The sequence below is a fragment of the Vigna unguiculata genome, chromosome 3 (genome assembly GCF_004118075.2).
Source record: "Vigna unguiculata cultivar IT97K-499-35 chromosome 3, ASM411807v1, whole genome shotgun sequence".
Classification (NCBI taxonomy): domain Eukaryota; kingdom Viridiplantae; phylum Streptophyta; class Magnoliopsida; order Fabales; family Fabaceae; genus Vigna; species Vigna unguiculata.
The window spans coordinates 50,076,034-50,093,023 of record NC_040281.1 but is presented as its reverse complement, the minus strand read 5'-3'; the positions used below and the strand labels follow the sequence as shown (position 1 = coordinate 50,093,023).

Sequence of the window (16,990 nt, the reverse complement as noted above, 5' to 3'; positions counted from 1 at the left end):
GTTTTCAAATGTATAACAAGTTTTGTTGCTAGTTTTAGGACATTAAAAACTCTTTTTTATCCAAATTTATATTTGTGACATATTATTAATTTATATTCATTAATGTTTAATATATGGAAAGGAAGCAGTGATAATAATCTATGAAAGTGGTTTGAGATTTGTGGCATTTAGAAATTCATCACCAGTTACTTATTGCAATGAATAATTTATCAATACCCTGAGATTTACTTACTCAAATGAGTTTATTGCTCAAAAGCGGATCCTGAAACTATCGCCTTATACATTAGTTGTTTTATGGAACGATATAATAACTGGTGACAATATATACCAACAAACTTAATAGACAATAAAAAAAATGTTATCATCATAATCACCTTTGCAGTATATTGCAATAAGCAATTTAAAGTTTTTCCATATAAAAATATATTGAAAATTAAAGTTTTTCCACATAAAAATATATTGCAGTTACCAAAATAGTTTCAAAACCAAACTCAAATCCTTAAAGATTGTATTTTCTGGGCTACGAGTTGATATCTGCATCCTATCACATTTTTACCTGCACCCCATTATTTTCGATTTTATTATTTGGAAAAAATGACTGCTACTAATTTATCTATGGACCAGCTTTCTACGGTGCAGTAAATGCACCCTAACACACTAAACAGAGGAAATGAAATAAAAATAAGAGAAATAATTTAACATACTAAACTTTCATTGTTTATCTAAGAACATTTTTTTTTTCCTAAACGTGGGAGCAAATTAATTCTACAACTATTATTTTTAATTATTTAAAATTTAAACATATTAATATAATTGTTTGTTACTTTCATGTATTTTTTTGGAAATAATTTTATTCAAAACAAAACCAGACATTAAATTGAACAGCTTTTCTTACAGTTTTGTAATAACAATTTTGAAAGAGTAGTATGTAGAAATAAAGAAATGAAACTTAAATATAAAAAGAAAATGCCACGTGTATTTTGGAAGTATCCTAATGGAAACGTGGTATAAGTAAAACACATATCTAAGTCGGGTGGTGGAAAGAAGCAAAAACGAAAAAGTAATCACAGAAACCCTTTTGTATCCCTCATCATCATCATCTTCATCAGATAAAAGAGAAAAACTTAAGCAGTGCGCATTGAAAGGTGTGGTGGTTGAATGAAATGTCGCAGGTGAATGAGCACCACGCGCCCTCAACGCCAGGGAAATTGAAGCCAGAAAAATCCCCGTACATCCACCACCGCCTCCGCATCCACTCCTCACTCTCCAAGCTCACTCTCTGGTCCTCCTTCTTTCTCGCATTCATCCTTTTCCTCTTCATCCTCTCTCCGCCGTCTCCCTCCACCTCCCCCGCCGCGCCCTTGGCGACTCCTGGGGCGGCTCCCACTGGGAGAAGCGCGTCGCCAAATCCGCGCGCCGCTCCTCCTCCTCTAGCCTCACTGTGCTCGTCACCGGCGCCGCGGGCTTCGTCGGCACGCACGTCTCCCTCGCCCTCAAGCGCCGCGGTGACGGCGTCCTCGGGCTCGACAACTTCAACCGCTACTACGACCCCAACCTCAAGCGCGCGCGCCAACGCCTCCTCGACCGCGCCGGCGTGTTCATCGTCGATGGCGACATCAACGACGCCGTGCTCCTCCGCAAGCTCTTCGACGTCGTACCCTTCACGCACGTCATGCACTTGGCCGCGCAGGCTGGGGTCCGCTACGCGATGCAGAACCCTGGATCCTACGTTCACAGCAACATCGCAGGCTTCGTGAACCTTCTAGAGGCCTGCAAAAACGCGAACCCGCAGCCCTCTGTGGTTTGGGCCTCGTCCAGCTCTGTCTACGGGCTCAATTCGAAGGTTCCTTTCTCAGAGAAGGACCGTACAGATCAACCGGCGAGTCTCTACGCGGCGACGAAGAAGGCTGGCGAGGAAATCGCTCACAGCTATAACCACATATATGGGCTTTCCATCACTGGACTTCGGTTCTTCACGGTTTATGGGCCGTGGGGTAGGCCCGACATGGCGTATTTTTTCTTCACGAAGGATATTCTCAAGGGAAAGCAGATTACCATATTTGAATCCCCCGATGGTGGAACTGTGGCGAGGGATTTCACCTACATTGACGATATTGTGAAGGGGTGTTTGGGGGCTTTGGATACGGCCAAGAAGAGTACTGGGAGTGGCGGGAAGAAGAAAGGGCCTGCGCAATTGAGGATTTTTAATTTGGGGAATACTTCCCCTGTGCCTGTGAGTGAGCTTGTTGCGATTTTGGAGAAGCTTCTCAAGGTGAAAGCGAAGAAGAAGGCGCTTCCGATGCCAACAAATGGAGATGTTAAGTTCACTCATGCCAATATTAGTTTGGCCTACAGGGACCTTGGATACAGGCCTACCACTGATTTGGAGACTGGCCTCAGGAAGTTTGTGAAGTGGTACCTTGAATTCTACTCCAAGAAGAGCTCTTGGTGAATGGTGATGTGATTCTTTTGCTTTGCTGCACAAGTCATTGTTCCCTGCCCCTATTCTTTTGGCGCCCTGTTGATGATTGTATTTGGGGGTTTACAGTTGTATTAGGGGTTTAGGGTGATCTACCATCATGTTCTGTTCTGTCCTGTCATTTTTCTTGTAATTTTGGGTTTTCTCATTTTCATTTGAATGCCTGCCTGCCTTTAGGTTAGCCATTTTGTACATTTTTTAGTTGAGACTCTAGAGATCGAATTCATATTTTACTTATTTGTGCTTATGGACTTGCTTTGCTTTGATTTTGGTTTAAACTACCTTTTTATTTGGTTGATGAATTGTCTGTGTTCTGCATGTAATGCTAATTCTTGTGGGTATTACATATGTTTGGTGCAGATTCTGGATGTTAGATGAGAGTGGTATTGTTGTAAATGTGCAGGTATAGACCTGTTTTAGTGACTCTGAATTATCAGGATTGTTGAACTGTCATTCAGAAGGCTATTTGATTTAACGTTCCTGCCATCTGTGGAGTCATTAACAACTGACGTATGAAATGGTATTGAAACCAAGATAAAATGACAAATGAATTTGGTCATGTATGACATTGTAGTCAGGTGGTTTGTGATGATATGCGAGGAAGTTTGATGGTTTCAATTTGAATCAAATGCTTCCTGACAAGTTTCTTTCATATTGTTCTGAGTTTAGTCTTTTATGAAGGATCAAGAGTAGGTTAAACTATGAACGCATTTAGAATCAGATACAGATGCTTTGTGACCTTAATCTTATCAGTTTCGACTATGTACCTCCTGGATTTCGAAATAAGCTTTTGTCAAGTGCATGTGCGAGTAAATTGACATTGCAATTGCGAGTTATTACAACCTACCGATGGATCGGTATGGTAGGTAGTGAGCTGCAGCGTTCGCTTTGACTTGCCGAATGCCCACATCAGGTAGTAATACCATGAGGGGTTACGATACGTGGTAGATCAAACTTCTTGCATTCAGAGAGACTTTTATTAACTTTATTTTGTACTATTTTTTAAACAGTTTGTTGAGTTCAAGGTAAGTAAAACTTCATTTGTCAGCTAGAGTTGATTTACGACAGGCTATCTTGCTGCAACTGTTGCGTAGTTGGCAGACAGTGATTGAAGAAGCTTCATACCGGTTAAGTTGGATTGTGATGAAGTCTTCATTCCTCATTTTAGGCGACTCAATGATGATTCTTCTAGAGATTAAACGAAAGCTTCTTTTCCTACAAGGATGGGTCATCGGGCCGCCTGTTGATCTCATTATCATGTGCCTTGTTGAGAGAGTTCAACTGCTCACATGATATTCTGCGAGTTAGGTGATTCTAACTCGCAATTCTCAGCCATTTTTATGCGAAGAGCGAAAGGAAAGAGGTGAAGTAATAATACCAGACCTTACCAATCGCTGACTGATACTGTTGTTCTTTATAGCACATCATGACTTGTGAATCTTGAAATTCCATTCATATAAGTAACGCATAATAAATTGTTAAGTTTTGTTCATTTTGTTAGCAGCTGGCTTACTCATCACACTCAATGGAGGGTCATGTTGTCTTTCTCTTTTGACAATTTCATTTCCTCATAATGACCTAAGTAAGCCAACTCCTTTCAACTTCGCGATTATGTTGATGCAATTTTCTTTTGAATAATTTTGATATTTTCTAACACTTAAAACATTTTCCCCCTATGATACTAGATTCTTGACTATCGAGTGGTTGGTTGAGTGACATGTTGGATGCTCTTTTAAGTAAGGAAAAATATATACACATAGTAAGAAAAGAACTGATTAGAAGAATTACTTTGTAATATTGTCGCTTACCAATTCGAAAATGTTTCATAAATGGTACCTACTGATCTACTAAAAAACTGATCTACGAACGATGCAATAGTTTACTTCAACTAAGATTTGTCCTCTAGTTCATTTCTTACGATTCTCTGGACTTACGAACTGTTTCAATGGCAAATATTTAAATCAGTTGAGAAATTTAAGCTGGATAAAAGGAGCGAAAAAAGGAATGACTTAAAATATAGATTATTTAGAATATTCGGTGGTTAATCTACTGGTCCTCTATTATTTTAAATATTAAAATTTAAGCATATTCAAAAGAATAATAATTATTCAGACGCGGAACATAGCTAATCTCCTTTTCAATGATTTACTCATTAAAAAAAAACTTGTATAGAATGAAGATTGGACCAAGTCATAATACAACACGATATTTGGTTTTGATCGGAAATTAAAACGAAGGGAATAAAAGAGAAAGAAAGAAAAGAGTGACCGTAATATTTAATTCTGTGTTGTAAATAGCGTCATTTGTGAACGGTCATTTAATTTCACGTCACAACAGAAAGGGGCCATAGGTTAGATGGCATGTGCGTGCCTGCAATCCCAATAATGCATAGACAGAGAGAGAGATAGGTGAAATTGAAGGATGGGCATGGCATAAGCAGTGGTAGTGGACAACCACCCACCCTTGCGTTGCGAATTAGCGTGCTAACCATGAAAAGCGTCTTTTCGGCGCCCGGTGATTACGTCCACTTCAAGTCCCAAGTCCCTCTTCATAAAATCCCAGTACGTTTCTATTTTCCCCTTTTCTTTCTCCCAATTGCACTTCTAGGTTTTACCCATAGATTCCGTTACAGTTGCTTTCTTAATCAACAGATTGGAATTTGTACTCTTCTTTTGATCTCTTGCTTTTAAATTCTTGATAGATTGGCACTAAACAGTGGCGGTATTACGATTTCGGACCAAAAGCTGTACCTCCGCTTATATGTCTTCCCGGAACGGCTGGAACCGCCGATGTATATTATAAACAGATCATGTCATTATCCATGAAGGTACCCATGCATATGCTGATTGCCTAAACATTATCACATCTAATGTGTTTCCACTGATGCGCTTTGCAATTACCTAATCTTCACTCACTCTAATTCGCAGTGAAACTTATTTAAAATCAGCAGCACTCTAGAAAGGTTCTCTTGACTCCATGTTTTAATCTTAGTCATTCGTGGATGATTAAAGTTGTGTTTGTTTTGACGCTTTAACTTTCATTCAATGCATATTATCCATTTCTCTCTAGTCACGCGCAACTGCTTTGGAATGTGTGATGACAGTTTTACAAATGCGCTCTTAATTGTTAAGATTTGACTTGTGTACATTGTGAGTTGGGAAATCCGACGAGAGAAATCTTGGGAAGACATATAACATAACGTGAACTTTGACCCAAATCCTTAGAACAATTTGTTAGTCAAAATGAGTCACGGGCCAAAAAGCAAGAGAACATGACTATCTCAACCCAAAAACTTAAGGAAATAGATGTGTGGATCTTTCTCATTATTCAACCTGTCGATTTTTCCATAATGTTAGACTCCAACTCATATATTAACTTCAATATTTTGCATGTTATAATGGCATCATCCAAGCTTCTCCTTTTAAGTTGATATGCTCTCTCTCTTGCCACAAAGCCATTAGGCAACGGGTAGCTAACTTCAAAAATGCTTTTTCTGCAGTTCTGCTGCTAAACAAGAGAGCAATAACCTAGACTCATCTAACTGCTGGATGGCTTATAGTTAGTGAAAAACTTGTTTTGGATATTTGAATGGTTTGCTAGGTATTTCTTTATTGATCATAACTACTAAGAAAGTTTAATTCTAAATAAATGGATTGAATTTTACAAAATCATTCACAAAAGATTCTTGTTGTTGTATTCACGGTTGATAGAGCCCAAGAATACATGCCAAAAGTATAGACTAAATGTTAGATCAATTCATTCATGGCCCAAAGACATGGAGATTTTTCTGCAGAAGAGCAAAGAGGGGGGACACGTGGAAATTAGAGAGAGGAAGAGGTTGCTACCTGAGTGGAAGAATGATAGGGTCAGAGTGGGATTTATAAAGTATGCTGATGGTGAAAGGGAAGTCAGTGCAAGCTACGGCCACAGGCTTGGGCACGCAGCTCAGGGAGCTGAGACATATATTTAGTTCTTTTCCTTTTTTATTTGTTTCCAGCATTGATAGCCTTTCTTTAGGGAATTGCATTACTCGCATTCCGACTTTTAATCAGAATACCATTTTCAGATTTATTTCTTTGCTATTTCTATTTGCTTTCTATCTTTGTAACTGATATGTACTTCTCTTATAACAACTGAGAAGGGGTGTATTGAGCATTAGCAATGCAATTTGAGCTCTGTACTATAAAATCTCATTGCGTGTTGCCTACTAACAGGATTTGGCTAAATTTTTTTTATTGATTAGGTGTATGCTTATCTTTACTTCTTATTAATCCTTATTTTGTACAGGGTTACAGGGTCATATCTGTTGACATACCTCGTGTATGGAATAATACTGAGTGGATTCAAGCATTTGAAAAGTTCTTGGATGCTATTGATGTACACCATGTATGATCTCAAACTCATCTTGCTTTCTACTACTAACATCTTACTCAGATGCTAAATCTATAAATTGTTTGCTTTAATAGCCACATATATCTTTTTTTCGTATAATTGGATAACTTATTCCATGTGGGAGACATTGATCATTCCAGTTAATGGAAAGCCCTACGTAGCTGGTATTCAATTAAACAGTTTTTTTTTTCTTAAATCTCTTGTTGTTCTTATACTTCAGTTTTGCACATCCTCTAGTGTTCATATATAATACAAAATTCATATTTACTTTGGTTGTGCACCATTATAATTTTGTTGTGATCTGTCATATGTTACTACTTTCGAATTTGGATATTGTTGTGTATGATGTCTACACTCCTGTACCGTAAGGAGGGAATGGCTCCTAGACATTTTCCAACAATTTGTGTAATGATAAAGGATTTTATTTGGCAAACATTACAAATCCAAGCTGAATCCTATCCCCAAACAACTAACAGTATTGGACCGTCAGCCCAAATATGGAGCTGTATATATTAAGGCTTAACACTCAGTTCGAGTCTCTTTGAAAGTTCTCACTGAAAATTATTAATTGCAAGGAATTGAGTGCTTATAATTAAATTGATATATCTTTTTCCATCCCAGATTAATGAAGTCATGTTCTTTTGCAATATATTTGAAGCCTCAGCATGTGAGCCTAAAAATATTCTAGCCCAACCTAAAATACCAGTTAGCCTGCTTTCAATGTTTTCATGGTTGATCGAGACGTTGTTACTTGTAATATCGCGCATGGTTTTTTATATAGTTAAGATTTAGGTCTTTTTGGATAAAATTTCAAATGTTCTTACCACAACCATTTCAGTGGATGTAGTTTGCCACTGGAAATATACATTTTTTGTTTGGTTAAAACTCAAGTTCTTGTTCGATTATATTTTCATAGCTTGTATCCTGTTGGATTAATCTGTTCTAGAAGTTATATCTATCAAGTATTAACGATATACAACCAAATGATGTATGATTTTAATCTGTTCATGAAAGTGCTTAGTATAAAATATGCTGACACAGTGCATGATTTTAGTAGTTTACACAACAAATCTCTCCACTAACTGCTCAACATGTCTAGATGTCTGTCAATGTAATGTCATCTTTTGAATCTATAATTTTGTGGCATAGCTTTTAACAACTTGAGAAAATGGTCAGTAAATTAGTTTAATCTTTCGTACAGATACATCTTTATGGTACATCACTTGGAGGCTTCCTAGCCCAGCTATTTGCACAGCATCGTCCTAGGAGAGTTCGGTCTTTAGTTCTATCAAACACATTTTTGGAGACCCGGAGTTTCTCTGCTGCAATGCCATGGGCACCCATGTACTTTTCTCTGATTCTATTGTAACGAGTAATAATTGATATGCTAGAAATTAGCAAACTATGTGCCTTCTTGTCCTTTATATTTGTGAAAGATAAACTGCTTTGTGTGTCATCTAGTGGAGTTCGTAGCAAATAAAAGCATCAATGATTACTTTACCTATACCTATACACGTTGGACAATTATATGCACTTCCAAGAAATTATGATAGGTAGTCACAAGGAAACTAGAATGATATCTTCAAAATTATATATATATATTCCTGTAATATTCCATCAAACTAAGCATCATCTATGATTACTATAGTGAGAGCTTACTGTATGGTATACTCGACCCTAAAATGGTGAACCCCTTCCCTTAAGCTTTTTGTCCAACAAAATGTTTCATCTGTCCCCGGTTGGGAATTTCTTGCTATACTTCGTGATAGTTTTTCATTAGATGTATATTTTTTTTCCATCTACTGATTCAGCTTTTCTATTGCGTTTACAGTGTTAGTTGGACTCCTTCCTTTTTGCTTAAGCGGTATGTGTTGACAGGAATTCGAGACGGTCCCCATGAACCATTTATTGCAGATTCAGTGGACTTTGTTGTTTCTCAGGTAATCTTTTCTTGCGTAATCAACTGCTTATTGGCAAACTGCTATTTTGCCTCAGTACGAAAGAATTTATTTTCAGACAATAAATAAAGAGTTTGCACTATACTTTTAGACTGCGAGATTAATCAACTGTCATCAAGCACTACATTTCCTTAAAATTTAATCTATATCCTGTTTTTAAGAAGAATTTGCGCTTATTGTGTTAAATGTTTTCTTTGATTTACTTGATTCAGGTGGAAACGCTCTCTAGAGAAGATTTGGCCTCCAGATTGTCGCTGACAACAGATGATGCTTCAGTGGGACCTCTTCTTCTTTCAGATTCGTTTATCACTATAATGGATGTATGTCATCTTAAGATATAATTACTTATTTCTGTATAATGCTGATATGAAATGAATTTTTTTGGATAGTTCTTTTTTATCTTAAAAAAAATCTTAATTGTCGAATCTCTAGATCAATTGTAATCGCATTGTTTTGATGTGCCGTGTACAAGCTCCTTTTTTGAGTAATACTATTCCACTCTTAAATTCCTCTGGTACCGGTAATTTCTATAATGCACCATCAATACATTTTGCTTGTGACACTGATGAAAATGTCTCACTGTTTTATCAGCACAATTATTATTATTATTATGGAAGTGTGGTATGGTACAAAATTTTTAATAACTCCACTTTCATCCTTGTACATGATCTTTCTCCTTTCTTAAAGACTAATGACTACTGTGCAATTCCTCAACAACTCAAAGATCAACTGGGTGAAAGATATCCAGAGGCAAGGCGCGCTTATTTGAAAACTGGTGGAGATTTTCCATTTCTTTCTAGGCCTGATGAAGTGAACTTGCATCTTCAGGTATATATGTGGTATCTGACTTTTCTTATTTTACATGGGATTTGTTCTGACAGTCTTGGGCACATGGGTTTATCTTTTAACATGTTTATATCCTCATGCAGTTACACCTCAGGCGTGTTGGTGTCGAAGCTCGGCCAGATTTGGTTCACAACATACCTAAGGGTGATCTTGGAGGAAGTCCTAGTAGCAAAGAGAGTAACGAAGATGAGTCTGACAAGTCCCACGAAGACGATAGAGGGGGCTCAGAGAATTCACCTGCTGATTATGACATAAATCCTACCCCAGAAAGCTCAGGATCCGGTAATTTAGACAAGCAGCCACTTGATAGTTCAGAATGTTGCCACTTGAATCATGAACACGCCTTATATGCCCTTCCTGGTGGATTCAAAGGGAGAACGAACATTCCAGGAACTTCTGTACATTTCATGTGCCATATTGCAATTTTACATCTTCTTCATTACATCAGTTCACTGTACATTATCTGGAACTATTCTTTGGAATTTAGTCAAGTTGTGTAAGTCAGAATTCTTTTGGAGATTCAATGTGTTGTGGTGAGAACCAAGGGTGTGAAACAAAGCTATTGAGATGGACTGTATTGTGGATTGGATGTCTGAGTTGAGTTCCTTTAGCTGGATGAACTTGAGATAGCGATGCTGTAAGTTATTGCGTGCAATTTGAAGGTAGTGTTTAAACTGTTCCATCCAAATTTATGTTCCATGTTTCAAGTATTTACGTGACCAAGAAATGTTGTGAAAATTTTCCTCTGTATATTTTTTTTATTTGGCACATTCTTCCTCTATGTATCTGTGAAGTCGGATAGTGGTCGCGTAAAATTCTACCTTTTTATTTAAAGCAGGTATTGAAATCAAATAACAGGCTAGAAAGATTGATGATAAACCACCACAATGTTTGTTGGTATAAATGATATTGCATTTGAATTTCTTAGACAAAGTTTCGCATTCGAATTTTACCGATAAAAATATAATATGATGAAAGGAAAAACCATATTTAAAACAATAAATCAAGTTTCTCAATAGGAATTGGTTATTCTGATTATTTACCTAGTTGGTACATAATTCGCAGGTATAAACCATTCCAGAATATTTTTTAGTTGTAATTCAACAGACTTCTGCACACAATTTGGCTAAACTGCGAATAATCAGAATATCGATTATCAATCAACCAAATGGTTAAATTGTAATGACTCAAATATGTGCTTGAGAAATGTATTAACTTGTATCGCCAGAAGATATTAATCTCTATTTCACCACGTTATGAGACTGATCACTTGACCCAAACATCTCATCTTGAAAGTTCTTAACACAAACCCGCGACTATATGATTGATTAGCTTGGATTCACCTTTCTGGACAAGTATCTGGCTTGTGTGGTGCATTATATTATGGTATTAAGGATGATACTGACATCTTTTATCGGTTTATCAGCTGTTATGACTTATGCAGAACATAATATCTGAATCCGTAGGACTCTTCTGTATTAAGCTGGAGAACTTTGTAATCAAGTACCGCATTAAACTTCTATCTTACTAATCCATGACTGAAACACCACACAAAAAGGAGTCAAAATATTGCCACAATTTGTATAAAACCCATTCTTAAGAAGTGGTATCCAAATAAGAGTAGCTCTTGATGCAAAACCCAGTGCTTACATAACTTCTAGAAAGCAGGGACTGTCGCAGCCAATTAGCAATGTTCTTAACGGAAAGTTATTCTCTACCCTTCGTCAGTTGGTAACCAATTTCTGACTTTCAGATATACCCAGCGCATCTCTTGGTAAGAACTCTTGTAAATGACATCTCTAAGAAAGTAATCGCACACGACAAATATTTGTATTTATCTTATTAATTTATTTTATATAATTAAAAAATAACGTGTAACGAAGACAAAATAATTCAATTCCATATAAATATAAATGTAAAACATATTACAAATAAATAAAAATTCAATAAAATATATAAGTTATATTTTAAATAATAGCTAAGCATCTAAGTCGGGATATATTATTAACTTTCCGATAAAAAAACAAATCCTTACACTGATTAAAATAAGCAAAGTTATATTCAAAATAGAAAGAAAAACATAATAGACGCTTTGTTGAGTGAAAGGGAGAATAAAATTCACAACCCAAATTTTGTATTCAAATTTTAAGTACAAAATCAATGACATTTATTTCGATGTTTAAACTACATCCTTGACACTCCACATTATTGGAACAACGTAAGGATTGGCTAAGCGAAAACATGAAACCCGAAGTATGATTTGGCGATAAATTTCAAAAGAAAACACTTTCACTTGCATTTGTGGCGATCTATCGGAAGCTAATTGTATGCACAGACATATGGTACTAAAGCAGTAAACACTGCGATCTTTCAAAAGTCAAAACTTCTCAGCATATATATTACTCGAAATTATAACCAAAAACCGCATTCAGCCATCTCTTTAAAAGACAACCTCCAACAGCTAAAATAAAATAAAAACACCACATTGATAAATTGACTTAACTACTTTGAAGTATCTTTCTCAGTCTAACCACAAGATCTTAGCGAATCTAAGACCACATTACCTATCCAGCCTTCAAATAAACATCAAAATGATCTGGCAAATTGCTAGCTCAACAGCTACTGCAAGGCAGTAAAGCCCATGAAAGGTGCATACATTCTCTAAGCAACCAGAGTGCTAGCAGTTGTTGATTCACTGCACAAATATTACAAGCCATCAATAGAAGGTCAGGGACAGGGCAAACAGGTAAACAAAAAAGACAATATTAGGTTTCAGATTACAAATACATAAGCAATGAACATCAGTAAAAATTAAATTCAATTAGAAAAAATTCATTTCTATGTAATATAACATCCAAATGATATCAAGTATGCATACAACACTTCTAGGAAAATGTCTATCAGCATGACACTTTCATCAGTTTTCACCATTAACAGATCTAAAAAACAAAACTATAAGTTGAATGACTATTTATGCCGCCCATCTCAAATAAATACTGAAAACGTGCTTGCAAAAAAGAATCAAAGTATTTGGTACACATAAATTTAACGTATACAGAGAAACGATACAAAGGAATTATCTAATCTGTGTTAGGAGAGGCAGAGAAAAACTGAAGCTAACCATTTCTTTTCACTTCCATTCCATTGCTCACAGCATAAAAGCATCGATAAAATAATATCAAAATAGTCATGGATGCAACATATAGGTGAAGGGTTTCAATGCACTTACTACTTCCAGACAGGTGGGAGCTTCTTGGTCTTCTTGTAGTAGCGAGCAAGACGGTGGATTCTGCTCTCCACGAGAATCAACCTAAACTTGGAGTCCTTGTCCTTTCTGTTTCTCTCCAGATGCTTCCTAATTGAAACTGCCTTCTTAATCAAATGGTACAAATCCTCTGGAATTTCAGGCGCAAGTCCTGAAAACAAACACCAAAACATTTTTCATCATTAGTATCAGTAGGGCACCTATAAACAAATACACATTCTATTTTACTTCACATTCCCACACCATCTCTTCTTCTTATCTCGCTTCTTTTACCATTCACACCACTCATCACATATATCACTTTGTTTCCTCCTATTCTTTCCTTTCTTTCTATATCTCTTCCTTACAACTATCCATTAGCATTTTCCATATTACAATCGCGTAAAAAATCAATAGAAATTGTAAGCGTTATAGCAGAGAGTAAGCACAAACCATGAGCTTTGAGGATCCGAAGGATTTTGCTGCCAGTAACGCTCTTCACCTGAGCAATACCATGAGAATCTCGAAGAATGACACCAATCTGCGATGGGGTTAAACCCTTCTTCGCGAACTTACAGATATTCTCTTCCACCTAGAAAATTCAACAGATGAGAAAAACAGATTGCACAATAAAAAAAAAAGGTTAAAAAACAAGATACAAGATATAAAAATATAATCTTTGAACACTGATACATAGAGAGATAGAAAGCTACATCTTGCGAAGAGATCTTAAGCCAACTGGGCGGTGTCCTTTTGTAGGGCAAAGCAGAAGAGGATATACCCTTACTGAAACCAAAAATAAAAAACTTTGATTTCGAATAATGGAAAAGAATAGAACGAAATTGATGAAAGAACTTGACAGATTGGTACAAACCCGCGGCTGTGCATACGACCCATGGCTGGTGCTGTGACTTAGTTGAAGCTCTGCTTCTTCTGATTAGGGTTGCGACGCTCTTCGGCACACTACACTCTGAAAAACCCTAGAATCTGAACCCTTGTCTATTATTTATAAATGAAACAGCCACCCCAAAAAATCACTAAAATTTATATTAGAATTATAAAAACATTAATATAAAAGTAATTATAAAAATAAGTTTTTTTTTTTATTAACTTCTACAATTCTATAATTACACATATCCACTCTAAGTACACTTTTACGTACCATTATATAAATATATCTTTTGGTCATTTTCAATTATACTATTTTATCTTTTATTTTAATTAAAATAATTCTATTACTTAAAAAAAAAAAATATATATATATATATATATATATAACCTATAATCTTTTGACAAAAAAGAATTCTTCAACTCAAGAATAACTATATAATTATTTAACTTTTTTTCTATATTTTTAAAAGTTATGTGTGTTAGCAAGTGTAAAATTTAGATAATAATATCAACAAAATCAGTTTTGTTCATAAATATAATATTGGTAATAGATAAGTTAAAAGAAAGTCACATTTAGAGATGACAACGGGACGGGACGGAGACGGGTTTCGTTATCCCATACTCATTCCTGCATAAAAAATTCATCCTCATACCCAAACCTAACGGTTATCAAACTTTTGTTTCATCCCCATCCCCACCGGGTAACGGGTATAATCTCGTACACATACCCGTACTCATGTTCTAATTACTTCAATATTAATTTTTATAAAAGAAAAAAATTACAGTAAAGAAAACATAATATTATCAAATATTCAATATTAGGAGGATGATTGTTTCTTGCATATCAAATACTTTGAAATAAATTATAATTGTTTACATTTTAGATTAGAATACCAAATAAAATTTCATGAGAACCAAAACATTTATTAAATTTGCAAACTACAACATTGATGAACTTAGTTGATAAAATTAAAAAATATTTCAAAAAAATATAAAAGGAAAACAAATATTCAAATTAAAATATATTTTAAATGTTTGTTTACTTCAATTTTTTAAATTCTAATGAATCTCTTTTTTATACACTAATAAAAGTGATAATACATCACTTGATCAAAATGACACAAAAAACAAAGAATAAACATAATAATAAAATTTTGACATAGATTTTGTATCTTTTGAACTTCAATATATGTTGGATAGTGACAAAAAAAATATTCATAGCAATTACATTAAATTTTTATATTGTAGTAAATAAAAGTTATTTATACAATTAAAGTGTAAAAATTACAGTATGATTAATAATGAGTTATAAAATAACAAATAATTAGATAGAATATATTGAAATATTATTCTACATAATGAAATAAACAATAAATAAAAATATTAAAAAACTAACAAATGTGTGTTTACAAATAATTTGAGAGACTATTGAAGAAATCGCACAAAGGAAACCAAATGTATAATTAAGGTATGATAAGATGAAAAATACCTTAGAGAACTAATTCTTAAATTATGTTTGAAGTGGTTAAAATTAAATAGAAATATCATTAGTGGCTAAAAAATTTGTCATTAAATTACAAATAAATTAGTAATTAAATTGGTCACTAAATCAAGTACCGATTTGATCATTGAATCGGTCACTAATTTAATCATTGATTCAGAAATAAATCAACTACTACCACTAATGACGAAAAATAGTGACTTATATGGGTTATTGACTAAATCAGTCACTATTTCATGTTTTTCTTATAGTGAATTATCATATATTATTCCTAAATATTATTTATATATATATATATATATATATATATATAATTTTAACCACTTCAAACATAATTTAAAGTGAAAAAATTACAGTATGATTAATAATGAGTTATAAAATAAAAAATAATTAGATAGAATATATCGAAATATTATTCTACATGATGAAAATAAAAACAATAAATAAAAATATTAAAAAACTAACAAATGTGTGTTTTAGAAATAATTTGAGAGACTATCGAAAGAAATCGCACAAAGAAAATCTAATGTATAATTAAGGTATGATAAGATGAAAAATATCTTAGAGAACTAAGAAAACTTTTCAAATATCAACATATATACTCAATGGTTGAAAAATAACGAAAATTATTTTAATGAAACAAAAGAGTTCTTCAAATTAAACAAAAATTAATAATAATAATAAGTAATTTTTTTTATATTACCTTAAATTGAGAGTATAAACATTCTCATGTGAAAGAAAAATATATAATAAATAAAAATATTCAAATGTGAGGCATAATTTTTTTTTAATTAACATACATCATTTTAACATAATTACATATTAGAGATGCGAATGAGTTTCATGACAAACCAAATAATTAAAATAAATAAAAAATAGAATATATACATATATATATATATATATACACATATGTATATATACATATATACATATATATACATATATATACATATATACATATGTGTATATATATGTATATATATATATATACATATATATACACATATGTATATATGTATATATATGTATATATATATATATATATATATATATATACATATATATACACATATGTATATATGTATATATATATATATATGTATATATGTATATATACATATATATACACATATATATGTATATATTCTATTTTTTATTTATTTTAATTATTTGGTTTGTCATATATATATATATATATATATATATATATATATATATATATATATATATATAAGGTTACTTAATTAATTGTGAATATTTTAATAATTTAAACGATAATGGAGATATGGCGGGGACGGGTATTATGGCGGGGATATGTACATCTCTATACCCATCCCCATACCCAGCTGAAAAGTCGGAGATTCCCCATACTCATACCCATACCCAGTCAATACGGGGATTCCCCGTAAAAAACGGGGATGGGTTTATTTGCCATCTCTAGTCACATTATAATAGTTATAGATCATAAATATTATTATTTTTTAAATAATAACACATATTTAACAAAATGATGTAAATTGAATATATGATTAATTATTAAATAAAATTTTAAAAATTAATGGATGATATGGTTTCAATTGTAAGTCCCCTTTTTCCAGTTTATTTGTGTATGGGCCTAGCCCGTTTCGTAGGCCCAAGGCCAGCCACTGTAGGACCCCAATACCTGTCCAGCCCTC

General features: G+C 33.9%; 3 protein-coding genes across 3 annotated transcripts; 2 read left to right on the top strand and 1 right to left on the bottom strand.

The window, feature by feature from the left end:
* Positions 1 to 1,030: 1,030 nt before the first annotated feature.
* Positions 1,031 to 2,757, top strand: LOC114175744 (UDP-glucuronate 4-epimerase 5). Its single transcript, XM_028060532.1, is given in 2 exon segments — positions 1,031 to 1,344; positions 1,347 to 2,757. Coding segments are annotated over 2 exon segments (1,287 nt in total). The 5' UTR covers positions 1,031 to 1,163; the 3' UTR covers positions 2,453 to 2,757.
* Positions 2,758 to 4,735: 1,978 nt separating this feature from the next.
* On the top strand, positions 4,736 to 10,402 carry LOC114175746 (maspardin). The gene is made up of 8 exons (XM_028060533.1): positions 4,736 to 5,040; positions 5,181 to 5,306; positions 6,767 to 6,865; positions 8,073 to 8,215; positions 8,703 to 8,811; positions 9,042 to 9,149; positions 9,517 to 9,657; positions 9,759 to 10,402. Exons 1-8 carry the CDS (start codon positions 4,969 to 4,971, stop codon positions 10,173 to 10,175), a joined length of 1,215 nt encoding a protein of 404 aa, XP_027916334.1. The 5' UTR covers positions 4,736 to 4,968; the 3' UTR covers positions 10,176 to 10,402.
* A 1,613-nt stretch (positions 10,403 to 12,015) lies between these two features.
* On the bottom strand, positions 12,016 to 13,942 carry LOC114176030 (40S ribosomal protein S13). Its single transcript, XM_028060923.1, has 5 exons — positions 13,794 to 13,942; positions 13,633 to 13,705; positions 13,373 to 13,511; positions 12,905 to 13,091; positions 12,016 to 12,370 (listed from the first exon to the last, which is right to left on the bottom strand). Exons 1-5 carry the CDS (start codon positions 13,814 to 13,816, stop codon positions 12,337 to 12,339), a joined length of 456 nt encoding a protein of 151 aa, XP_027916724.1. The 5' UTR covers positions 13,817 to 13,942; the 3' UTR covers positions 12,016 to 12,336.
* Between the last annotated feature and the right edge of the window lie 3,048 nt (positions 13,943 to 16,990).